This window comes from Carcharodon carcharias, chromosome 8, assembly GCF_017639515.1.
Source record: "Carcharodon carcharias isolate sCarCar2 chromosome 8, sCarCar2.pri, whole genome shotgun sequence".
Classification (NCBI taxonomy): Eukaryota; Metazoa; Chordata; class Chondrichthyes; order Lamniformes; family Lamnidae; genus Carcharodon; species Carcharodon carcharias.
In genome coordinates, this window is record NC_054474.1 from 12,493,966 (window position 1) to 12,519,766 (window position 25,801).

General features: G+C 46.1%; 1 protein-coding gene across 1 annotated transcript in view; it reads left to right on the forward strand.

The window, feature by feature from the left end:
- anxa6 (annexin A6) overlaps positions 1–25,135 on the forward strand; it is a 103,402-nt gene extending 78,267 nt beyond the window's left edge. The window contains exons 19-25 of the mRNA XM_041194387.1: positions 1,507–1,586; positions 8,113–8,166; positions 14,423–14,516; positions 15,318–15,413; positions 19,483–19,541; positions 22,427–22,549; positions 24,050–25,135. Coding sequence (XP_041050321.1) covers positions 1,507–1,586; positions 8,113–8,166; positions 14,423–14,516; positions 15,318–15,413; positions 19,483–19,541; positions 22,427–22,549; positions 24,050–24,109 — 566 coding nt within the window. The 3' untranslated portion in view covers positions 24,110–25,135. The remainder of the gene's footprint in view (positions 1–1,506; positions 1,587–8,112; positions 8,167–14,422; positions 14,517–15,317; positions 15,414–19,482; positions 19,542–22,426; positions 22,550–24,049) is intronic.
- Positions 25,136–25,801: the final 666 nt, after the last annotated feature.

Here is a 25,801-nt window from a genome sequence, read left to right on the forward strand (position 1 = left end):
GACAAGATTCCCTCAGGTCAGACCTTGTACCTCTGGAAAAGTATGAAGAGAAACACAAGGAATTCAGCACTTCTCTGAATAAACTGAAGGATGAGTTGGCAGAAAAGACACAACCATGCTCAATTTTCCAGGAGGCAGTAAACAAATACAAAAAAGGGATGAAAGAGCTGAAAAATCAGCTAAATGAAGCCAACGAGGCTTTGGAAGCAAAAGTTGCAGAATGTTCCAAGGAGCAGACAGATAGTGAAATTTTGGGAGGCTCAGCCACTGAGCTGAGACAAGTTGAGCCGGCATTGGAGAGAGGTCTGGCCAATAGTGAAGTCAAAAAGAAGGCCAAGATTAAAGTCTGCGCTAGAAAGATGAAGGCCCATAGAAAGAAGATACAGAAATATTAATAGAGCCTTAATCTTGCAGCCATATGAATACACCTCCGTACATAGGCCTGCCAATCAATTCACAAACGCTGATGTCCTTAGTCAGTTGCCTTTACAAGAAAATGATGAGCATGTCCCAGTTCCACAGGAACTTGTTTTACTGTTAAATTTCTTAGATTCCTCACAGGTACGTGTTCAACAAGTGTTACACTTTTGGACGGTCAGTACTGAGGGAGTGTTGCACTGTTATAGGGTCAGTACTGGGAGAGTACTGCAATGTCAGAGGGGAAGTACTGAGGGAGTGCTGCACTGGTGGAAGGGCAGTACTGAGGGAGTGCTGCTGTGTCTGAAGATCAGTACTGAGGGAGCACTGCACTGTTGGAGGGGCAGTACTGAGGGAGTGCTGCACTGTCAGACAATCAGTACTGAGGTGGAATGGTCAAGCTATTTAGGAGAAAAATTTCAGATCTTAGGGCAGAGGCAGTTGAAGGAACGGCTGCAAATGGTGGGGTAAAGGCAGAGGGGGATAGACAAGAGCACTGAATGAAAGTGTGCAGAGTTTTTGGAGGGTTGTCGGACTGGAGCAGATTACAGGCACAGGGAGGGACAAGGCCAGGGAGGGATTTGAACAGGAATGAGAATTTTAAACTGGAGGCCTTGTCAGAACAGGAGGTGGTGTATGTCAGGGAGCCCAGGTGATGGATGATCAGGACTTAGTGTGAATAGAGGCAGGGAACACACAGTGAATTTTCTTTTGGAGTTCTGGAACAGCTGCAGGAAGCAGTGAGATGAATGACCCTGGGGAGATGGGGATGAATCTATTTATGTGACGATAGCTTAGAGATAAACATTGGTTACAACACTGGAGAGAACCTCACCCCTCGTCTTCATCCAGTGTAGGATATTTTACAACTGCCTGAGAGGGCAGATCAAGCCATGGTTTTTATTGTCTCTTCTGAAAGTTAGTTCACCAGACAGTGCAGCGTTCTGTCAGCCTGGATTATGTGCTCAAGTCTCTGGAGTGGGTGTCTTAAATCCATGACCCAGGCTGGCAGTGCATTCTACAGAACCCAGTTTTATCATTGATAGCTCTCCTCTTGTCACGTTAACCCCATTTTCCTTTCCTCTGCAGCCTACCACAAGAGTTTGGAGGATGACCTAAGCTCAGATACATCTGGTCACTTTAAGAGACTTCTGATCTCACTGGCTCAGGTATGAACTCAGTAAGGACTTTAGGTAAAATGTCTATCTCTTTGAGATTGGATTTACATTGTCCTGTGCTCCAGTCCAGCTTCCTCCCTTTCCCAGTCCTCATCCTGAAGCTTCAAATCTGGGAATCCTTTTCCACAGGAACGATACCTAGAGGGCTAGTATGTAAAAGGGAAGACGTTTTGCTACCGTGATACAAAGCCCTGGTTAGACTACCACCTGAAGTACTGTTGCAGTGCCTTCTACATTGGGGAGACCAGACGCAAACTGGGTGATTGCTTTGCAGAGCCTGCAAGCATGACCCTGTCGCTTCCTGTCGCTTGCCATTTTAATTCTCCACCTTGCTCCCACCCTGCACTCCCTGTCCTCGGTCTGCTGCGGTGTCCCAAAGAAGCTGAAAGCAGGCTCGAGGAACGGCACCTCATCGTTCAGTCAGGCACCTTACAACCTTCTGGACTCAACATTAATGTCAACAATTTTAAATCATAACCTTTGCCCCATTTTATTCCCTGGTTTTTGGTTTTACTCTGTTTCTCCTTTTCAGTTGGCAGCTGTTTATTTGTAAACATATCTTTCGTTCAGTTTTAATTACCCCTCCCTTTGGCTCCACCACCCAACCCTTTCATTATTTAATCTCTCCTGTCTTTCACCCTGTCACGGACCTTCCCTTTTTAGTTCTTCTTCCACCCTCCCCACGTTCGCTTGCTCAGAGCCTATCACACTCCTGACTTTTTCCACCTCTGACAAAAGGGCGTCGGCCGGAAATGTTAACTCTGTTTCTAGCTCCACAGAAGTTGCCAGACCTGCTGACCATCTGTTCGCATTTCCTGCTTTCATTTCATATTTCCAGCGCTGGCAGTCTTTTGCTTTTGGAGTTGCCGGGAGTGCTGTGTTAAGTTCAGGGTACTGCACCATTGAAAGGATTTATTGACCTTGGACAGAATACAACTTGGATTTCCTGTTGGCCGGAGATTGATAAGATTTTGTTAGGCATGGGTAAGGAACCATGGCAGGTAGGCGGAGTTGAGATACAGGTCAGCCACGATCTAATTGAACAGCAGAATAGGCTCGAGGGGCCGAATGGCCTCCTCCTGTTACTAGATTTCTTCCTATGAGTCGGTGCCTCTGTACAGAGGAATGTGAGGTATTGGGAGAGAAAAAGTAAGACATTTGAGCCATTTTTAGCAATGAAAGAAAAGCTTAGGGGAACTGAGACACCTTAGTTCCCATTATAGGTGGTTTTTGTGTCTGGTTTCGATATAACCTATTGTAATTCAGTTGAACATCATTCGATGCCCTTCCCAGCTTGGAGGGCTAGAGTCACTGTCACCCAACCCTCCCCATTTTACAGAAAGAATTTGCAATGATATAACGCTTTTCGCACCTTCAGCACGATGGGGTTAGACTATGAGGAAGGATTACATAAAGCAGTATTATCTGGAATATAAAAGATGATTTGATTGAAGATTTTGGGATTTTGAAAGAAATGGATAGGATAGATGAAGAGAGACTTTTTCCCGCTGGTGGTGGTGTCTGGGCAAAGCGGCATAACCTTAAAAGCAGAGAGAAGCTTGGCAACACTTCTTCATGTGAAGGGTAGTCAAAATGTGGAACCCTATCCCACAGAGGCTAGTTCAATTAATAATTTTAAATTTGGGATCAGTAGAATATTCCTAACAGCAATATTAAGGGATCTGAAATGTGGAAGATGATTGGAGTTAGAATAGAGACCAACGATCGCATCGAGCAGCAGTCTCGAGGGGCCGAATGGCCACCTCCTGTCCCTGTTCTCCGCGGATTTAGATTCTTCTGACCCTGTGGTCGAGGGGTCATTTTAACTCAAGGCCCCAATCGCATCATCAACCAGCAAGTATTTTGCAGGAACATTTTGCAGGCTAGAAATCGCAAGCGGGATCCGCGACTGATTTCATGGGCGGAATTTAATGTCAGCGGGATTTTACCTTCCCGCCGAAGTCAATGGGGTTTAGAATGTCTCGCCGCATTTTACAGCCCCCATCCCCACCGAAATGGGGCCATAAAATTCCGGCCCAATTTTTTATGCCTTCGCAAGGGCAGAGGGAGCTCTCTTGCTTTAAATTCTTTCAAAGGGGTATTGTAGCGCTTCAGGAAACAGGAGGAATATTCGAGGGCACGTGGAGAGAGCAGGAGACTGGGATTAAAATAGGTGGTCGAGGTAGGAAGAGGGAAACTGGGCGGACGGACGGAATGGGCTCTTTCAGTGTCTAAGGGGTCTCACCTTGCATCAACACCACCTTCCCTACTCAGAATTCCACCAGGCACACCCTCTGGGCTCTGGCCACTGGGTGTCACTGGCACACTCTCTAAAACATGACCATCGGCTGGGAGTGCCCGTGCCTCTGGGAGGACTCACTGCTGAATGGAGCCTTGAGGAGTAGGGGCAGCCAACCCTCTGGGACTAGACATTCCTGAACACTGCTGCAAACACAATCCATGTGGAAAATCAAAGGCGTGTGTTTTTTTATTTTTGTTTTAAAAATTGTTTTTCTTTGAACAGTTTTGTTTGTTAGTCACAATTAGAGAGTGCAATAGGTATTTAATTGGCCGTGAAAGACTTTGAGGTGTGCTCAAGGCGTGGAAGGCCTTATATAATTGCAAGTTCTCTCTTTCAAATGGAGGAGGGTTGGGCGACAGTGACTCTACTCCTTCCAGTTGTGAAGGGCAACAAATGATGTTCAACTGATTTATATCAAAACCAGACACAAACATAACCTAAAATGGGAACTAAGGTATCTCAGTTCCCCCAAGCTTTTCTTCCATTGCTAAAATTGGCTCAAATGTATTACTTTTTTTCTCCCAATATTCCACACTCCTCTACACGGAAGCACGGACTCGTAGGAAGGAATCCAGTGACAGGAAGAGGCCATTCAGCCCCTCGAGCCTATTCTGCTGTTCAGTTAGTTCATGGCTGACCTGTATCTTACCTGTCACGGTTCCTTAATCCTTAATACCCGTGCCTAAAAAATTCTTATCCGTCTCAGTTCTGACATTTTCAATCGAGCCTCAGCCTCAACTGTTTCTTTCGGGCAGAGATTTCTCGATTTCCACTACCCTCTGTGTTGAGAAGTACTTCCAGACATCACCCCTGCACTAATTTTAAAGATCTGTCCCCTTGTCTGAACTCCCCCCACCAGGTGAAACACAATATCTCTCTCTCTATTCACCCAACCAACTTCTTTAATTATCTTAAACTCCTCGATTGGAATATCCCTTAATCTTATATATTCAAGGAAATACAAGCCTAGCCTATGACACCTGATCCTTTCAACTGAACCATTTTTGCCCCTGCATATTTCTTCGCTTCCCCACTTCTGAAGCCGGTTATCCTTCTCGAGGTGCGGGGCCCAGGTTTTCTAGATGGGACCTCACCAGAGATCCGTACACCTGTTACATAGATCTTACCCCTTGTATTCCAGCCTATTTGAGATAAGCTTGTTTAATTATTTCACGCTGATCTAGAGCTTGATGTGCAGGGGACAATTTCAAAGTTTGCGGATAACACAAAACATGGAGAATTGTAAACTGTGAGGGGAAGAGTGTAGAACTTCAAAAGGACATTGACACATTGGTGGAGTGGGCAGATAGGTGGCAGATGAAGTTCATTGCAGAGAAGTGTGAGGTGATGCATTTTGGTACAAAGAATATGGAGAGACAGTATAAAATAAAGGATACCATTCTAAAGGGTGCGCAGGAACAGAGAGACCTGAGCATATATGTACATAAGTCACTAAAGGTGGCAGGACAGGTAGAGAGAGTGGTTTCTAAAGCATACATTATTCTAGGCTTCATTAATAGGGGCATAGAGTACAAGGGCAGGATGGTTATGATGAACTTATATAAGTCACTGGTTGGACCTCATTTGGAGTATTGTGTACAGTTCTGGGTAGGAAGGACATGAATGCATTGAAGAGAGTGCAGGTGAGGTTTACGAGAACGGTTCCAGGGATGAGACACTTCAGTTATGAGGAAAGATTGGAGAAGTTGGGACTGTTTTCTGTGGAGAGGGAAATCATGAGGGGTCTGGACAGAGTAAATAGGGAGAAACTGTTCCTGCTCATAAACAGATTGAGAACCAGAGGGCACAGTTTTAAAGGATTTCACAAAAGGAGCAAATGCGAGGTGAGAAAAAACTTTTTCACACAGCAAATAGTTCGGGTTTGGAATGCACTGCCTGGAAGTGTGGTGGAGACAGGTTCAATTGAGGCATTTCAGAGGGTGTTGGATGATTATTTAAATAGAAAGAATGTGCAGGGTTACAGGGAAAAGGCAGGAGATTGGCACAAAGTTAAAATGCTCAGAGAGCCGGTGCAGACACAATGGGCTGAATGGCCTCCTTCTACATAGTGGGTCTAACCAGTGACTTATATAAGTTCATCATAACCACCCTGCCCTTGTACTCTATGCCCCTATTAATGAAGCCTAGAATAATGTATGCTTTAGAAACAACTCTCACTACCTCTCCTGCCACCTTTAGTGACTTATGTACATATACGCTCAGGTCTCTCTGCTCCTGCGCACCCTTTAGAATAGTATTCTGTGAGGTCCAGTTCCAAATGTATGGTCACTCCCTGGACCTCTGCTTAAGTCCCCCTTCTTCATTTGTGATGCCAGGCAACGGGTATTGGGGCAGTGGCTATTCGACCATGTAGATCCCAAAGATTTTGCAGGGAGCGGATCCAGTACTGCCCCAGGGAAATTAAAGGGAAATACTTTCACCTCCCAATTAATCAGTTTTCTAAAACTGTGTCTTAGAAACAGGCCATCGAGCCCCACAAGTCTACCAGTCTCAGATTTTACAATCATCCCAGCATCAGTTACCATTTGTGGAAGTAATTTTCAAACTTCTATCACCCTTGATGAGTAGAAGTGTTTCCCAACCCCTGAGGGATCTGGCTCTCATTTTTAGGCTATGTCCCCTAGCCCTAAACTCCTCAATGAGTGTAAATAGTTTCTCTCTGTCGACCTTATTAGCACCCATTAATATATTGAAATTGCCATTTCCTTCACCAGGACTATTTGAGTTTTGCTGAAAAAAGAGACATGCTAAAGCTTTTCATCTAGCAATCATCAGGACACTTGCAAGAAAACCAATATAAGGGGGAAAACAACAATATATACTGTATGTGAAGAGAGTGCTGATTGGTTGGCATGTGGCATTGCCATGGAGAATGCACCACTGATGGTGGATGACAGTTAACTGCCAAGCATTGTTTGAAATTTAAACCAGGCAGCTTGGCTCTGATTGGTCAAGGTATTGCCCTGAGGAATGAGTCAGCCAATGGCTGTCACTTATTTTGTTTAGCTGAAACAGGTGCAATATGTGTACGTGTTCTTTCTGTCTGCAAAGAACAGGGCCCTGTGGATTAATATATGTAGCTTCCAGTACACGCAAATGTGCCACACTGCAAGCCTGACTGACAATCTTTAATTGGTTGTCAGTGTAATTCTTAGCACATTGAGGATTATTTAGCAAATGTTGTCCAATCGCGGAATCGCACATAATGTCGGACACTGTGTTTTGAGTTTTGCAAGCAGGGGCTGGTTGGGCACAGTTTGTACCCTGCCTGTTGTGAACAGCGGCTCGGAAATGCTGTTGGATATGATCCGCCAGTCTTTGGGATGTACGGCCTATAGACCTAGCATCACACTGGCACTGAAATTCATATACCACATTACTCACTTGTGTGATAGGCAGAATGTCTTCTTGGCTTGACGGCAGCATCCTGTTCATGGCAATCTCCACTCCTGTTGCTGCTGCATAGTAGCAGCGTGAAACAGCTACTTCCACCTCCTTATTAATTAACAAGCAATCATCATTGCCCATTTCTTCTTCAACATTGTCCAACTTTGCCCTGTCTCAGATCATCTACTGCTGAAATCCATGTCTTTACCTCTAGACTTGGACTATTCCAGTGCTCCCGTGGCTGGCCTCACATCTTCTGCCCTCCACAGGAGCTCATCCAAAACTCTGCTGACCGCATCCTACCTCGCATCAAGTCACCTTCGCTCATCACCCCCTGTGTATGTTGACCTGCACTGACTCCTGGTCCAAGAATGTTTCAAATCCCATCTTAACCTTTCCACCTCTCTGTAACACCCTCCAGACCTACAAGCTTTTGAGATCTCAGCACCCTCCCAATTCCAACCCCTTGAAGATCCCCGATTTTAATCTCTCAACATTGGTGGCCTTTCCTTTAGCTGCCCAGGCCCTAAGCTCTGGAATTCCCTTCGTAAAGCTCTCCCGTGCCCTCCCTTTCCTCCTTTGGGGTGCTCTTGGAAACCTAACTCTTTGGCCATGGTTTTTGGTTGTCTCTCCTGATATCTCCTCCTGTGGCTCAGTGCCAAGTTTTTTTTTTAAGTAACGCTCTTGTTAATCAGCCTGGGGCATCTTGCCATGTTAAAGGTGCTTTGTAAAGACAAGTTATTTGTTGTTGAAATTGTCTTAAAGTTGCTCAGCCCTTACAATGTTGTTTCTGTTCTTTTACAAAAGGGAAACAGAGAGGAAGGGGAAGCAGATCTGACACGTGCCATGGAGGATGCAAAGGTATCAAAACCGCTGGGGCAAGGGGGTGCTGAGTGCTCGATCAAAGGGGTGGGTGGGAGATGAAACTTGCTCTTCAATTAACGAGCGATCGGCATTGCCCATTTCTGCTTCAACATGAAAGCCCATCTTGGGAAGGTGCAGCCACTCACAGGTCTCGTTGGTGTACAGAGCCTTGGTGGGTAGGGGTCCGAATTCTCTAGGACTATCCTAGAGTCTACATGAAATAAAGATTAACCTCTCAATACTAATACAGTCAAAACCCTGGAGAAAAATCATAGGAGAGTTTTTAAAAAAAGGTGTGTTTCCATAATTCATTTTCCTTGAAGGTTTTTGTTCAAATATTGGAGGAACGAATAAGTGCTTCATTAGCTATGAAGTGCTTTGGGGGCACCCTGAGGTTGTGAAAGGTGCTATATAAATGTAAGTCTGTCTTTAAAGTGTTTTCTTGAGACCTCTAACATGTCCTATGCCCTCTGTCCTCTCCTCTGACTCGAAAGACCACGTTAGCATCCATGAGGTGCTGTGGGCCATCATCAGCTGCAGAATTGTATTCAACCACAATCTGTAACCTCATGGCCCAGCATATCCCCCACTCTAGCATTACCACCATGCCAGGGGATCAACCCTGGTTCAATGAAGGTTGCAGGAGGGCATGTCAGGAGCAGCACCTAAAAATGAGATATCGACTTGGTGAAGCTACATCATAGGACTACTTGCGTGTCAAACAACATAAGCAGCAAGTGATAGAGCCAAGTGATTCCACAACCAACAGATTATTCTAAGCTCTGCAGTCCTGTCACATCCAGTCGTGAATGGTGGTGGACAATGAAACAACTCACTGGAGAAGGTGGCTGCACAAATATCCCCAGCCTCAATGATGGAGGAGCCCAGCACATCAGTGCAAAAAAATAAGGCTGAATCATTTGCTATAATCTTCAACCAGAATGCCGAATGGATGATCCATCTCGGTCTCCTGCTGAGGAGATGCCAGTCTTCAGCCAATTCGATTCCCTCCACATGATATCAAGAAACGGCTGAAGGCACTGGATACTGCAAAGTCTATGGGCCCTGACAATATTCCGGCAATAGTACCTAAGACTTGTGCTACAGAACTTGTCACACCCAAGCTGTTCCAGTACAGCTACAACACTGGCATTACCCGACTATGTGGAAAATTGCCCAGGTATGTCCTGCCCACAAAAAGCAGGTCAAATCCAACCCAGCCAATTACTGCCCCATCAGTCTACTCCCGATCATCAGCAAAGTAATGGAAGGGGTCATCAACAGTGCTATCAAGCAGCACTTGCTCAGCAAGAACCTGCTCACTGATGCCCAGTTTGGGTTCCGCCAGGGTCACTCAGCTCCAGACCTTGTTACAGCCCTGGTTCAAACATGGACAAAAGAGCTGAACTCCAGAGGTGAGAGTGACTGCCCTTGACATCAAGGCTGCTTTTGACCAAGTGTGGCATCAAGGAGTCTTAGCAAAATTGGAGTCAATGGGAATCGGGGAAAACTCTCCACTGATTGAAGTCATATCTAGCACAAGGGAAGATGGAAGCAACTGCATTCGTTGCTCCCAATGCGGTTTCCTCTACATTGGAGAGACCAAACGCAGACTGTGTGACCGTTTTGCAGAACACCTTCGGTCTGTCCGCAAGCATTACCCAGACCTCCCTGTCGCTTGCCGTTTCAACACTCCACCCTGCTCTCATGCCCACATGCCCATCCTTGGCTTGCTGCATTGTTCCAGTGAAGCTCAATGCAAACTGGAGGAACAGCACCTCATCTTCCGACTGGGCACTTTACAGCCTTTCGGACTGAATATTGAGTTCAACAATTTTAGATCATGAACTCTCTCCTCCATCCCCACCCCTTTTCTGATTTTTCCCCATCCTTTTTGTTTTTTCCAATAATTTATATAGATTTTTCTTTTCCCACCTATTTCCATTATTTTTAAATGTATTTCCATCCATTGTTTTATCTCTACCTTTTAGCTTTTTTTGATTCCTTCACCCCACCCCACCCCCACTAGGGCTATCTGTACCTTGCTTGTCCTGCTTTCTCCCCTTAATTAGCACATTCATTTAGATAATATCACCACCTTCAACACCTCTTTGTCCTTTAGTCTGTGACATCTTTTGGTTATCTCCACCTATCACTGGTCCTCTATCCAGCTCTCCTGTCCCAACCCCACCACCTCCCCTCCTTAAACCAGCTTATATTTCACCCCTTTTCTATTTTTCCTTAGTTCTGTTAAAGAGTCATGTGGACTCGAAACGTTAACTGTGCTCCCTTGCACAGATGCTGCCAGACCTGCTGAGTTTTTCCAGGTATTTTTGTTTTTGTTTACAAGGGAGGATGGTTGTGGTTGTTGGAGGTCAATTATCTCAGTTCCAGGACATCACTGCAGGAGTTCCTCATAAGGTCAGAAGTGGGGATGTTCACTGATAATTGCACAATGTTCAGCACCATTCGCGACTCCTCAGATACTGAATCATTGCATGTCCAGATGCAGCAAGACCTGAACAATACCCAAGCTTGAGTTAACAAGTGGCAAGTAACATTTGTGCCACACAAGTGTCAGGCAATGACCATCTTCAACAAGAGAGAATCTAACCATTGACCCTTGACATTCAATGGCATTACCATTGCCCAGAAACTCAACTGGACCAGCCATTTAAACACTGTGGCTAAAAGAGCAGGTCAGAGGCTTGGGATCCTGCAGCGAGTAACTCACTTCCTGACTCCCCAAAGCCTGTCCACAAGGCACAAGTCAGGAGTGTGATGGAATACTCTCCACTTGTCTGGATGAGTGCAGCTCCAACAACACTCGAGAAGCTTGGCTCCGTCCAGGACAAAGCAGCCCCGCTTGATTGGCACCACATCCACAAACATTCACTCCCTCTACCACCGACAAACAAGTAGCAGCAGTGTGTACCATTAACAAGATGCAGAAGCTCACCAAGGCTCCTTAGGCAACACCTTCCAAACCCATGACCTCTAACAGCTAGAAGCACAAGGGTAGCAGGCAGATGGGAACACCACTACCTGGAAGTTTCCCTCCAAGCTACTTACTGTCCTGACTTGGAAATTTATCGCCGTTCCTTCACTATCCCTGGGTCAAAATCCTGGAACTCCCTCCCAAACAGCACTGTGGGTGTACCTACACCACATGGACTGCAACAGTTCAAGAAGACAGTTCACCACCTCCTTCGCAAGGGCAATTAGGGATGGGCAATAAATGTTGGCCCAGCCGGTGGCACCCACATTCCATAAATGAATAAAAGAAAAAATTAGCCAAACACTGGGCTACAGACAAACAAGTCCAACTCAGAACTGAATACACAAGCCAAAAGGGAAGGAAAAATGAGGAATAGGTCCCTTGGCTTACTGAGTCAGAAGGTTCTTGGTTCAATTCCCACTCTAGGTACTTGAGCATATAATCTAAATTGGTGTTCCCAGTGCAGTACTGAGTTCCATAGTCTAAGACACCATCATATGAAACTGAGGCCTTGTCTGTACCCTCAGCTGAGTGCAAAAATCCCATGACACTGATAAATTTGGGGACATGTCCTGGGGCCAATATTTATCCCACAACCAACATCACATTTTGGTGGTGGAAGCTTATTGTGTGTAAATTAGCTACCACATTTCCTACAAAATTGCAGTGGCTTGATTGGCTGTAAAGCATTCTGGGACGTTTTGGGGTTGTGATAGGTGCTATAGAAATGTAACTTTTTTTATATATAATGCACAGAACATGACCCTGGACCACTTTTGGATTTCAATGATGGCGCATAACTGACTATCAGACAATGTGTATCTGCATCTCCTTTTTCACAGTCTACATCAGCTATTTCCTCTCCTGTGTGGCTATTCTGTACAGTGAGGCAAGGTCTCCCAGTATTCATATGGTCACAAAAGGGCCCTATTCGAAATATAGCTCTCCCAGTCCAGCCATGTAACTCTCCTGTTTCAGGGTGCGCCTGGTCTCGAGTTGATGACTTTGCCTGGAGCATTCATAGAATGAACTGGTACGAAGGAGGCCTTTCGGTCCATTGTGTCAGTGTCAGATTCTTTGGAAGAGCTCGCAAATTATTCCCAGAGCCCCTACTCTTTCCACACATACTCCTGAAAATGTTTCCGTTACAAGTATTTATCCACCTCCCCTTTTGACATATGTTATTAAATCTGCTTTCACAGCTGCTTACAGGCCAAGCATACCAGATCACTATAATGCGCTGCGTCTAAAAAAATACATTTCCTCATCTCCCTCTCTGGCTCTTTTGTCGATTATCCTCCTCTGGTTACTGCCCCTCCCACCAGTGGAAACTGTTTCTGCTTATTTACTCTATCAAGATGTGATTGAAGTCAAGAGTAGGGCCAGTCCTGAAATTGACTAACCAAAGCAGCGGGGTGACAGAGGGGTGACAGTGGTAATGTCACTGGATTAACAATCCACAGACCCAGGCTAATGCTTTGGGGACATGGGTTCAAATCCCACCATAGCAGTTGGTGGAATTTAAATCCAGTTAATTGGGTGGAGTTTTATACTGATGGGATTTTACGGTCCCGCCGAAGTCAATGGACTTTTGAATGGTTTGCCACGTTTTACAGCCCTGCCCCCGCCACGATTCCACCCAATAAATCTGGAATATAAAGCTAGTCTCAGTTATGGTGACCATGAAACTATCATCGATGGTCATAAAAACTCACCTGATTCAGTAATGTCCTTTAGGGAAGGAAACCTGCCACCCTTACCTGGTCTGGGCCTACATGTGACTCCAGATCCACAGCAATGTGGTTGACTCTTAACTGCTCTCTGAAATGGCCGAGCAAGTCACTCAGTTCAAGGGCAATTAGGGATGGGCAACAAGTGCTGGCCTCGCCAGCGATGCCCACATCCCATGGAAGAGAAAAGACCAGAATCCCATCACAGGGCAAGAGTAGGTGACAGTCATTATCCATTCCTATCAGATGGGTTGTGCTCTCTCGGTGTCCATTATTCCTGTGTTCTTATTGATTGCCAGGCATATGAATTCTTGCTAACATGACAGAGAAAAAAAACCCTCTCTTTTCTTTCCTTTCCTATGCAAACCATGTCAGCTTATATCAGACTACCTGGTAAGTCTCTGCAAAGTGTCCCCTGTTGAGTCAAGGTTGACATACTTCCTTATTGGCCGATGAGCTTGTCGTGTTTGAGTCAAGGAGGCCTCTGTACTTCTTTTGAATATAGAATATTGGTTTTTAATCCATGTTGCCCCTCTGAAATTTCCTGGCAGGAGACAGTTTCGGGAATTGCACTCATGCACATGGCCTTATTCAAGTGTTGACGTGGTGCTTTGGTGATAGTGAATCAAGCCCTTTTATTTTTGGTATCTCTCCCAATCCTTAGTTGAGTTGAAGTCAGTGGGTGGAAGTGCGGAATCAGGAAAGAACCCAAAGGATTTTAAGATCCTGATTTAATCACAAATGACACTAATATGAACTCAAAATACTGACAGTGTTGGAAATCTGAAATAAGAACAAAAAAAATACCCATCTGAGAGACAACACACTCTCATCAGTGCTGCACACACCAGCCTAGGCTTTGTGCTCGTCTTTGGAGTGGGACATGAACCCACAACCTTTTGACTCACAGACAAGAACTGATACCAACTGAGCCACAGTTGGCATTGCTCCAATATCTCTTTCTTGATCCAGTTCATTTGTTGTTAAATAAGAAAAAGGAAAGCTGGAAATATTCAGCAGGTCTGGCAGCATCTGTGGAGAGAAAAAAAGAGTTAACGCTTAAGGTCGATGACCTTTAGCCCGAACCCTGATGAAAAGTTCAAATAGTTTGCCGACCTTAAACATTAGCTCGGAAGAAGAGTCGTACGGACTCGAAACGTTAACTCTGTTTCTCTCTCCACAGATGCTGCCAGAGCTGCTGAGTTTTTTTTTCAGCATTTTCTGTTCTTATTTTAGATTTCCAGCATCTGCAGTGTTTTGCTTTTATCTTAAGTGATGAAAAATTGAGACCTGCTGCAGGACCAAGACCCTTGATTGGTTGACAGAATAAATCTGGCTTGGGAGATGACAGACCAACCCATGAGGGAGAAAGGAATAGTAGAGAACGTTGATAGGGTGAGATGAAGTAGGGATGGAAGAGGCTTGTGTGTGGCAATAAGCACCAGCACGGAGCAATTGGGCTGAAAGGCCTGATTCTGTGCTGTAGAGATTTTCTAATTCTATTCCGATGCTTTCTGATTACCAGGAATTGTGCAGCTCAACTGATGAAGACTCTGGTTCCATGGAGTCAAAGTTCATCAGCATCCTGTGCATGAGAAGCTACCCACACCTCAGGAGAGGTGAGTTTTAACAGAGTTTGCTGCTGACACTCAATTGTCTACTGATCTCCCATCAACTCCTGTAGGCTTTTAGCAGTGTTAGCCTTAGTTCAGAGAGCACTCTCATTGCTGAATCAGCAAGTTATAAGTTCAAGTCTCACTCTAGAGACTTGGGCAACAAACCGAGGCTAACACTTCCAATTCTGCACTGTCGGAGGTACCATCCGTCAGGTGATTTCTTAAACCAAGGCCCTTTCTGACCCCTGGGTTGGATGTAAAAGATCCCATGGCCACAATTTGAAGAAGTTTAGAGTTCTCGTGGTGTCCTGGCCACAGCTTGCCATGTTTTCCTTAAACCTCTGTTTTCCCACTCCTCAACACCTACCCTAATTTGTAACTCATTGCTGATTCTCAACTCTCCACAGTTTCCTCTACCCCCTCCCTATCTCTGTAACCTCCTCGATCCCTTCAACCCTCCAAGATCTCTGCATTCCTCCAATTCTGGCCTCTTGAGCACTCCCAATTTTCATCGCACCACTATTAGCAGCCGTGCCTTTAGCTGTCTGGGCCCTCAGCTCTAGAATTCTCTCCCTAAACCTCTCCACGTCTCTCTCTCTCCCTTAAAGGTGCTCCTTAAAACCAAACTAATCTGTCCTAATATCTCCTTAAGTGGTATCATCTTTTGTTTGATAATCCTCTTAATGGAGCCTATTGTGATGCTTTATCAAGCTAAAGTCAAGGTATGAATCATGTTTGTGTTGATGTTGTTGGTTATATTGCTGGGTGTTGAGTGTTGACTTAGTGGACTGGTTTTTCTTGCAGTTTTCCAGGATTACATTAAACTCACTAACAGAGACATCGAGCAGACTATCAAGAACGATATTTCTGGAGACCTGAGGAATGCACTAATTGCTATTGGTGAGTCCTTGCACCTTATTCCAAACAAAGTAACCACACATTCACACTAACACACTGGCACACTCACACTCACACATGTACACCCACACTAACACACATTCACTCACTTACACGCGCACACACACACCCCATCTCTCCCACTGTCTCTCCCACCGTCATACCCTCACACACACCCCATCTCTCCCACCGTCTCTCCCACCATCATACCCTCACACACACACCATCTCTCCCACCGTCTCTCCCACCGTCATACCCACACACACACACCATCTCACACACCGTCTCTCCCACCGTCATACCCACACAGACACACCATCTCACACACCGTCTCTCCCACCGTCATACCCACACACACACCCCATCTCACACACCGTCTCTCCCACCGTCATACCCACACAGACACACCATCTCACACACCGTCTCTCCCACCGTCATACCCACACAGACACCCCATCTCACACACCGTCTCACCCATCCTCTCACACCCTCTCTCTCTCACTCACACACACACACTCTCTCACACTCTCTCTCTCTTGCTCGCTCACTCACTCACACGCTGCACACCTGCATTAACAACACACGCACCCAGTGTGTTGGAAGTGTGGCTCCCCTACTCTGTTTCGCCCCCACCCCCACTCTGTTTGCTCCCTCTCACTCTGTTCCCCAAATCCATTCCTCACTCTGCTTCCCTTGCTCTCTAGACATTTATTTTTTATGATGTTCTATAGCTGCCTATACTGACCCCACGAGTCCCAGCCAGAATGGAGATGATTTGATAATTGCTCTATCAAACATACCTGGAGACTTTACTAAATGACAGGGAATGATTTTATAGCCGCAATTAATATTATTTAACTATCCTCCACTGACTGCATTTTGCTACGGAAATAATCCTACTTTTATGGGGAGATTTTGCTGTCTTGTGCTCATTTCGTTCTGCTAGTTGCTAGTTTGTAGAAACTCAAAGTAGGCTCAGTTTGCTGAGTATATAGTGCATCCTGTCCTGTCTCCCCATCATTGGCTTGCACAATGGTATCAATATTCACTCTGATTATCTTCTCTGCACATTTCGCCTTTTAACACACTGACCCCCACCTTGATTCTGGTTCTATGGGCACTGACGAGCATCCACCCCACAATAAAAAGGCCATTCCTTGCATGGGAGCTCTAGACGGTTGAACCGCAGAAACCAGCATAGAGTGATAGAAGCATCGAGATTCCATCACAGGTTACAATAGTCTGTGCCAAGATCAGGGCCCCTTGACTCCATTTTTCTGCTTTCTCTCTCCCTCTGTCTCTCTTTCTTTTCCTATTCCCATTACTTCCTCAGAAGTTGCACTAATTCTCACAAATTATTTGTCTTCTATACCTCCTCGTGGTGAAGAATTTCTCAGCCCATTAACTCTTAAATCGCCTTTTTATTCTTTCACGGGAAGTGGGCTTCGTTGGCAAGGCCAGCATTTATTGCCCATTTCATGGCAGCCGGCGGAATTTGATTTCGGTTAATAAAATCTGAAAGTGAAAGCTAATCTCAGTAATGGTGACCATGTTGTTAAAAACCCACTAATTCTCTTTAGGGAAGGAAATCTGCTGTCCTTACCTGGTCTGTCCTACATGTGACTCCAGACCCATAGCAATATGGTTAACTCTTAACTGCCCTCTGAAACGGCCCAGCGAGCCGCTCAGTTCAAGGGGAGTTAGGGATGGGCAACAAGTGCTGGCCTTGCCAGCGATGCCCACAAATCGTGAAAGAATATATATTAAAAAAAATCAGAGGGCATTTAAGAGTCAACCACAGTGCTGTGGGTCCGGAGTCACATGTAGGCCCGACCGGATAAGGATGGCAGATTTCCTTCCCTGAAGGGGCATGAGTGAACCAGATGGGTTTTGGCAGCAGTTGATGATCATGGTCACTGTTAGCGAGACTAGCTTTGTGTTCTAGATTTATTAATTCAATTTAAATTCCATCAGCTGCTCTGTTGGAATCTGAACCCAGTGACATTACCACTATGCCACCACCCTCCAACTCCCCCCCCCTCCCCAACCTCCCCTCAGTTGCACTGATCCTGAGTTTAACTCACCCTATTGCTGCTGTTTCACTGAGCCTTACCCTCATGTTATAAGTAACGTGCTTTATGACTCCATTACAAAAGTGCAGGGAGTGAATCATGAGAAGGGGGTATCAGGCCTCCCTGTATTGCCACTGGCTGGACTGAATGGAGGAGTGGAAGGCTTTGTGCATCTTTACACGGTTCAATTACACTGGGGTGAATCTGGAGTACTTTCTGCATGTTCCCTGGCCTGTAGAGCGTGAGTCAGCACTCCGTTAGGAAGTAAACAAGCCATCAAACAGAATCTGTATCTTTCTCTCCACAACTTCCCTTATCATCCTGTCGCATAGAAACATTGAAACTAGGAGCAGGAGTAGGTCATTTGGCCCTTCGAGCCTGTTCAACAATTCAGTATGATCATGGTTGATCCTCTATCTCAACGTCACACTCCCGCTTTCTCCCCATACCCCTTGATGCCTTTAGAGTCTAGAAATCTATCTAACTCCTCCTTAAATATATTCAGTGACTCGGCCTCCCCAGCCTTCTATGGTAGAGAATTCCACAGGTTCACCACCCTCTGAGTGAAGAAGTTTCTCCTCACCTCAGTCCTAAATGGTCCACCTTGTATCCTGAGATTGTGACCCCTTGTTCTAGACACCCCCAGCCAGAAGAAAAATCATTCCTGCTCCCAATCTGTCCAGCTCTGTCAGAATTTTATACGTTTCAATGAGATCCCCTCTCATTCTTCCAAACTCCCGGGGAATACGGGTCTAGTCGGCCCGATCTCTCCTCATACGACAATCCTGCCATCCCAGGAGTCAGTCAGGTGAACCTTTGCCGCACTCTCTATGTTGTTGGCTCATTCTTTACCCTCTGTTGCTGATGGACTGCTCCAATCCTATGGATCACCAACCGGCAATTTCCCAGGACATCAGCTTCTTCCTGCCTGTGTGTGTAAATCTTTTTTCAATCCAGGATATTTTCATGAATCATTGCAGTTGGTGAGACTAAAGATCTGGAAAAGGGTAGGTAAGCTTGGACTCTGTCTGATCCCTGATGTGGTGCCATCTCTGGCTCAGTGCGTAGCACAGTCATGTCAAAAAGTTGTTGAGTTCAAGCCCCACTCCAAGATTTGAGCAAATAAACCCCCCCCAACACCCAAGTACCATACTGAGGGGCATTGGATGACGATAAGCCAATGCTAGCCTATCCCTTCAAGTGGACATTAATGATCTAGTAGCACAAGTAAAAGAAGACCAGTCCCTCAGCCTAGTGCCCTGGCCAATATTCCTACTTGAACCTACACCAAAAGATAGATTAATCGGCTGCTTAACTCAAATGCTGATTTTGGGATCATGCTGTGCCCAAACGAGTGCCATTGTCCAGGTGATGTTTTGTGCTGCAAAGTGGATGCTGTGTTTTGCCACATAGCACCGCACTCCTACTCTGTGATGTATTTGAGCTGCAATTAGGTGCCATGTAAATTAAGGTTGACTTTTATTTACAGCATTGGCGGCCATGCCTTCAGCTGCCTAGGCCTGAAGCTCCAGAATTCCCTCCTTAAGCGCCTGTGTCCCTCCACCTCTCTTTCCTTCTTTCAGACACTCCTTAAAACCTACCTCTTTGACCAAGCTTTGGGTCACCTGTCCTACTCACTCCTTACCTGATTTGATGGCACAACGAACCTTTACTGCAATGCAGGCATCGAATAATACAGCCCAGAAGAAGGCTATTTGGCCCGTCAAGCCTGTGCCAGCTCTTTGGAAGAGCAATCCAGTTATTTCCAAAGCCCCATATCTTATTTATTCAATTCCCTTTTGTATGATACTCTTGAAAATCTGTTCCCACCGCTCTATAATAATTCACTCTTAATGAGTTTAAGTCAAACTTTGTCTCTTTTTTTTTGATAACCCTCTGGAAGTGCCTCGGGATGTTCTCCTATGCTAAAGGTGCTATATAAATGCAAGTTGTTGTTGTACACATTGGCATGACCCATTTCTCTGTTTCCTCTCTCCTAGTTCGCTCCATCAAGAACAAGCCAGCATTCTTTGCAGAACGCCTGTACAAGTCAATGAGGGTAAACGAATGAGATTTCATTAACCTTATTTATGGCTGTCGTACAATCTCATGTATTTACTCCACAGCTGCATATCTCTGAAAACTCCCAGCGCAGTTGGAGTACACTCGATTATCCCCATCGCAGCTTTTTAAAAATTCATTCATGGGATGTGGGGCGTCGCTGGCAAGACAAGCATTTGTTGCCCATCACTGATTGAGAAGGTGGTGGTGAGCTGCCTTCTTGAGCCGCTGCAGTCCCATGTGGTATAGGTACACCCACAGTGCTGTTAGGGAGGGAGTTCCAGGATTTTGACCGAGCGACAGTGAAGGAACAGTGATATGTTTCCAAATCAGGATGGTGAGTGGCTTGGAGGGAACTTCCAGGTGGTGGTGTTCCCATCTGTCTGCTGCCCTTCTACCTCTAGATGGTAGTGGCCGTGGGTTTGGAAGGTGCTGTCAAAGGAGCCTTGGTGAGTTCCTGCAGTGCATCTTATAGATGGTACACACTGCTGCTACTGTGTATTGCTGGTGGAAGGAGTGAATGTTTATGGATGTGGTGCCAATCAAGCAGACTGCTTTGTTCTGGACGGTGTCAGGCTTCTTGAGTGTTTTGGGAACTGCACTCATCCAGGCAAGTAGGAGTATTCCATCACACTCCTGATTTGTGCCTTGTAGGTAATGGACAGTCTTTGGGGAGACAGGAGGTGAGTTACTCACCACAGGATTCCCAGCCCCTGACCTGCTGTTGTAGCCACAGTATTTATATGGTTAGTTAAGTTCAGTTCCTGGTCAATGGTAACCCCCAGGATATTGATAGTGGGGGATTCAGTGATGGTAATGCTATTGAGTATCAAGGGGCGATGGTTAGATTCTCTCTTGTTGAAGATAGTCATTGCTGGGCACTTGTGTGGCGCAAATGTTACTTGTCGCTTGTCAGCCCAAGCCTGGATAATGTCCAGGTCTTGCTGTATGTGGACATGCACTGATTCAGTATCTGAGGAGTCGCGAATGATGCTGAACATTGTGCAATCATCAGCTATCATCCCCACTTATGATGGAAGGAAGGTCATTGTTGAAGCAGCTGAAGGTGGTTGGGCCGAGGACATTACCCTGAGGAACTCCTGCAGTGATGTCCTGGAACTGAGATGACTGACCTCCAACAACCACAACCATCTTCCTTTGTGCTAGGTATGATTCCAACCAGTGGGAATTTTCCCCCTTATTCCCATGGACTCCAGTTTTGTTAGGGCTCCTTGATGCCACACTCGGTCAAATGCTGCCTTGGTGTCAAGGGCAGTCACTCTCACCTCACCTTGGGAGTTCAGCTCTTTTGTCCATGTTTGAACCAAGGCTGTAATGAAGTCAGGAGCTGAGTGGTCCTGGTGGAACGCAAACTGGGAATCAGTGAGCAGGTTATTGTTAAGCTAGTGCCACTTGCTAGCACTGTTGATGACCCATTCCATTGCTGATATTGGAGAGTAGACTGATGGGGTGGTAATTGGCTGTGTTGGATTTGTCCTGCTTTTTGTGTACAGGACATACCTGGGCAATTTTCCACGCAGCAAGTTCTAGAGCACAAGTCTTCAGTACTATTGCCATATGAACATATGAATTAGGAGCAGGAGTAGGCCACTTGGCCCCTTGAGCCTGCTCCACCATTCAGTGAGGTCATAGGTGATCTGATTGTAACCTCACTGCCACATTCTGCCTACCCCTAATAACAATTAATCAAGAATCTCTCTAGCCCTGCCTTTAAAATATTCAAAGTCTCTGCTTTCACTGCCTTTTGAGGAAGAGAGTTCCAAAGATTTTCTCTGAGAGAAAACATTTCTCCTCATCTCTGTCTTAAATGAGTGACCCCTTATTTTTAAACAGTGACCCTGAGTTCTAGAATCTCCCACAAGAGGAAACATCCTCTCCACATCACCCACAAAATATTACCTGACTCTGTCCTGCCATCTCCCCATAGTTCCTGAAACTCTCAACTTCTCAAATGTTCAAAATCCAACCTCCCAATTCCACCTTCTATCAACTCCCTCAATCCAATCCCCAGTGCCCACACCATAAACCCCAAAGAAACCTTGCCCACCTATCATCCGAATCCCTGCCATCCCTCAGTTTACCTAAAGTGGATCACCTTCAATTTCCTCATTCTCCATTGACAAATGCCTCCATGGTTTCACTTGCTTTCTCTGCAATGAGATCGTGACCATAAAGGGATAGTCCACATGAAACATCTGCCTTAGCAGCAGAATAATACACGAAATGATGCTGCCATCATATCCTGCAGCTGACCATTTGGTTGGGGGGTGGGGGTGGGGTGGGGGGGTTGGGTGGCAGGGATTGGGGGAGAGACATGGTGTAGTGGCACTGTCACTGGACTGGTAATCCAGAGACCCAGAGCAATGCTGTCAGGACCTGGGTTCAAATCCCACCACAGCAGATGGTGGAATTTGAATTCACTAAAAATCTGGAATTCAAAGTATAATGATGGCCATCCATTGTAAAAACTGTTGTAATGCCCCTTCGGGAAAGAAATCTGCTGTCCTTACCTGGTCTGGCCTTCATGGGATTCCAGATTCACAATAAAGTGATTGACTCTTAAATGCCCTCTGAACAAGGGCAATTAGGGATGGGCAATAAATGTTGGCCTAGCCAGCAACACCCAAATAAAAAAAACTATGAGCAGGGCATGAGGGCAACATCTTCAGCTGCCATGTTTTAAAACATCAATGATCATGAATATAGTGTATAAAGTTGTTGCTTGCCTTGACATTGGTACTGTTCGGATTGCTTCAACAAGATGTCTTTTTACAGCAATACTAGTTTTGTTTAAATAGCTTTTAATGGCCGCTGTTCTTGTATCTTTGGTGTTGACTTTAGATCTTTTGTGTGGTTTCTTAGGGTGCAGGAACAGATGACCGAACACTGATCAGGATCATGGTGTCCAGGAGCGAAATTGATCTGTTAAACATCCGGCACGAGTTCAAACAGATGTACGATGTGTCTCTCTTCTCCTTTATAGAGGTAAGTTGTTGAAGGGGAACCATCGAACCTTAACCCCATTTCGGCAGTGTCAGAGTGAAGCACCCCTCACAGTGATGGGGCATCCAGTGAATGGTTGAGGTCAGCGTGAGATTGGCTGTGCCTGCTGACCTGCACTGGCTCCCAGTTCACCAGCACCTTGAATTTGAAATTCTCACCCTGGATCGTTATCTGTAAAGGAAATATTTTCAGGGCTACAGGGAAAAGGCACTAGGTGAATTGCTCCTTCAGAGGGCTAGCACAGGCACAAGTTTAGGAGGGGGGTGGTATTCCAGAGTTTAGGACCCAGGCAGCTGAAGGCTGCCCAGTGGCAGAATGAAAATGTATGAGAGGCCAGAACTGGGGGAAACACACATTTCTTAGAGGTTACAGAGATGGGGGAGGCAGTGGTGTAGTGGTATTGTCACTGGGCCAATAATCTCAAGAACCAGAGTAATGCTGTGAGGATCTGGATTCAAGTCACACCACAGCAGATGGTGACATTTGAATTCAATGAAAAACCTGGAATTAAAATGAGTCGATTGTTGCTAAGAGCTCATCTGGTTCACTAATCCCTTTTTGGGTCTGGCCTGCATGTGACAGCAATGTGGTTGACTCAGTTCAAGGGCAGTTAGGGATGGGCAATAAATGCTGGCTTAGCCAGAGATGCCCACATCCCATAAATGAATGAATTTTAAAAAAAACAGGGGTCAGGCAGGGGCAGGTGAGGCCTTGGAGGGATTTGAACATGAGGATAACAATTTTAAATTGGATTGGAAATGAAAGAGGAACAAATTGTGAGCTAGAAAATTAGCTCCAGAGATCTTTGCAAGAGCAAAATTCCTTGCCACCTAACTGTTACTCATTCATTGATCACATCTCCAATGGGGTCTGGTACAAATTTGCTGATCACAAAATAATCCCCCCTCCCTCACCACATCCAGTCATGGAGTTGATGTACTTTTTGAGATTGCATTAGGAGCTTGGTGACAATAGTTGGGGAGACTGGAGAATCTGGGGTTGTTCTCAAAGTAGGGAAAGAATTGGGGAGATTTGATGGAGGCATCCAAAATCATGAAGAGTTTTGATAGTGTAAATAAGGAGGAAGTATTTCCATTGGTGGGAGGGTCGGTGACCAGAGGAAATAGCTTTAAGATAATTGGCAAAAAACAAAACCAGGGATGGGGTGACGAGAATTTTTTTTACACAGCGAGTTGTTGTGATCTGGGATACGCAGCCTGAAAGGGCGGTGGAAGCAGATTACATGGGAACTTTAAAAAAGCAATTGGATAGATAATGGAAAAGGAGTATTGCAGGGCTGTGGGGAAAGAGGGAGCGGGACTAATTGGATAACTCTTTCAAAAGAACCAACACACAAAAGAGCCCCTCCCCCAGCCCCACCCTCTCCAGCTGAATGGCCGCCTGCTGTACAGTATCTACAGACGTCTGAACCTCCACAATGGACAGTGGGGAAAAGAATGTTAATTTTATGTTTGTTTCCAGGGAGACACTTCAGGAGACTACAGCAAGGTCCTGCTGGCACTGTGCGGTGGTGAGGACTAGAAGATGTCAACTTGTTGGACCGCGTTGCTGTTGCCCTCTACCTTTGCAGCGATACAGGGCAAAGGCTATCAGGCTCCACTGCTGAAGCAGGGCCTGACTGGATGTCAATGCGGGCGAGAGGGGAAAGGGATTGTCACTCTTCCACCCGCCACCTCACACCCCACACAGCCCCCCAACCCCATGTTTGTGTCTATCAAAGCACTGAACAAGGAGTTGAGTTTGATGGTCTTTTATGCCCTTCTATATCACGACTAGTTCAAGGTATTTAATGCAGCAAAACACCTCCCATAATTTCACAATCCGATCATCAGATGCCTAAATTTCTTTAGTCAGCATTGAGCCCTGGGGTAAAATGTTTCAAAGTTTCATGGTCCAGCTCCACAATTGTGACTCAGCTTCTCCCCGCAACCCCCCCCGCCGCGGGAGCTCTCCCTACCCTCAGCCCTCACCACACCGCCCCCCGCCCCCCACCTCAGTCTGCCCTGCAATCTGCCTCACTGCCGCATGCCCAACACCCTCGTCCCTCGTCTTCCCCAAGCTGCACTGGATCCCGGAGGATTGCTGTCAAGATCTCCGACCCTCGTTTTCAAAACATCTCTCCACGTTGTTCCTGTCCTTCCTCCAGTTAAGAATCCCCGCCTCCACTTTCCTCCCCTCCCCCATGGTTCCTGCTCCAATGTTAACTCCGCGTTCAGCCTCGCCGCTCAGGCCTCGAGATCTCTCCACCTCGTCACTTCACCCCTGCCTTTCAAAATCTTCTCGCTCTGACTGTCTACTCTTTGACCTCCCAAGTTTCATAAATATTTCAATTAAATTTCTTTAATTTTACTTTCAATATATAGTTCTCAAATCAACACTGTTTTAAAGATTTTTTAAAAACTTGAACTTATTTTAAAAATCTTCTCCTCCATCAGCTGAATTTTAAATTAGGCAGCAAATTTTCACCATTTGCTGTGCATCTTCCAATCCCACTGCCCCTCCCCTAGCCCCATCTACGCCCCTCCAGCTGCCTGACCCTCCCCACCCCCTCACCCCCATCCTCCCCATCTCCACCATCCTTCCCCTCCCCTCTCCTCCTCCATGTCACATCTCCCCCTCACGCCCCCACCTCTCCACCTCCCCTGACTCTCTCCACCTGCTCTCCTATCCCCTCGCCGCCCCCCCTTTCCACCTATCCCCTCTCCCCCCTCAACCCCCCACCTCCCCTTCCCTGCAACTCTCTCCGCCTGTCACCCCCATCCCTTCCACCAATCTCTCATCCCCACCCTCCCCCACCTTTCCACCTCACCCTCCCTCAGACCCTCTCCATCTGCCTCCCCATCCCCTCCCCCTCACCCAGCCCATCTCTTCACCTCCCCCTCCCCCAACCCTCTCCACCTGTTCCCCCATACTCTTCCCTTCCCTCCCATCTGCCCCACCTCCCATATCCTGCCCCCCCCCCCAACTCTCTACACCAGCCCCCACTCTCTGCCACCCCCCCACCCACACCTCAGACAGGTCAAATTGCAATTCTTTTTAATGACCTGCCTATTGTCAGTTTGTCGCATTTTGGTTTCTAACATGTGAAGATGAAGGGAGGGGGCATCAGATTACAAAATATCTGCTTGGCCTTAATCCTTGGGAAAGTACCAAACTCCTTTCCAGAAATAACATCATTCAAGTGTCAAGTCTGTCTTTGTAATCCACATTTTT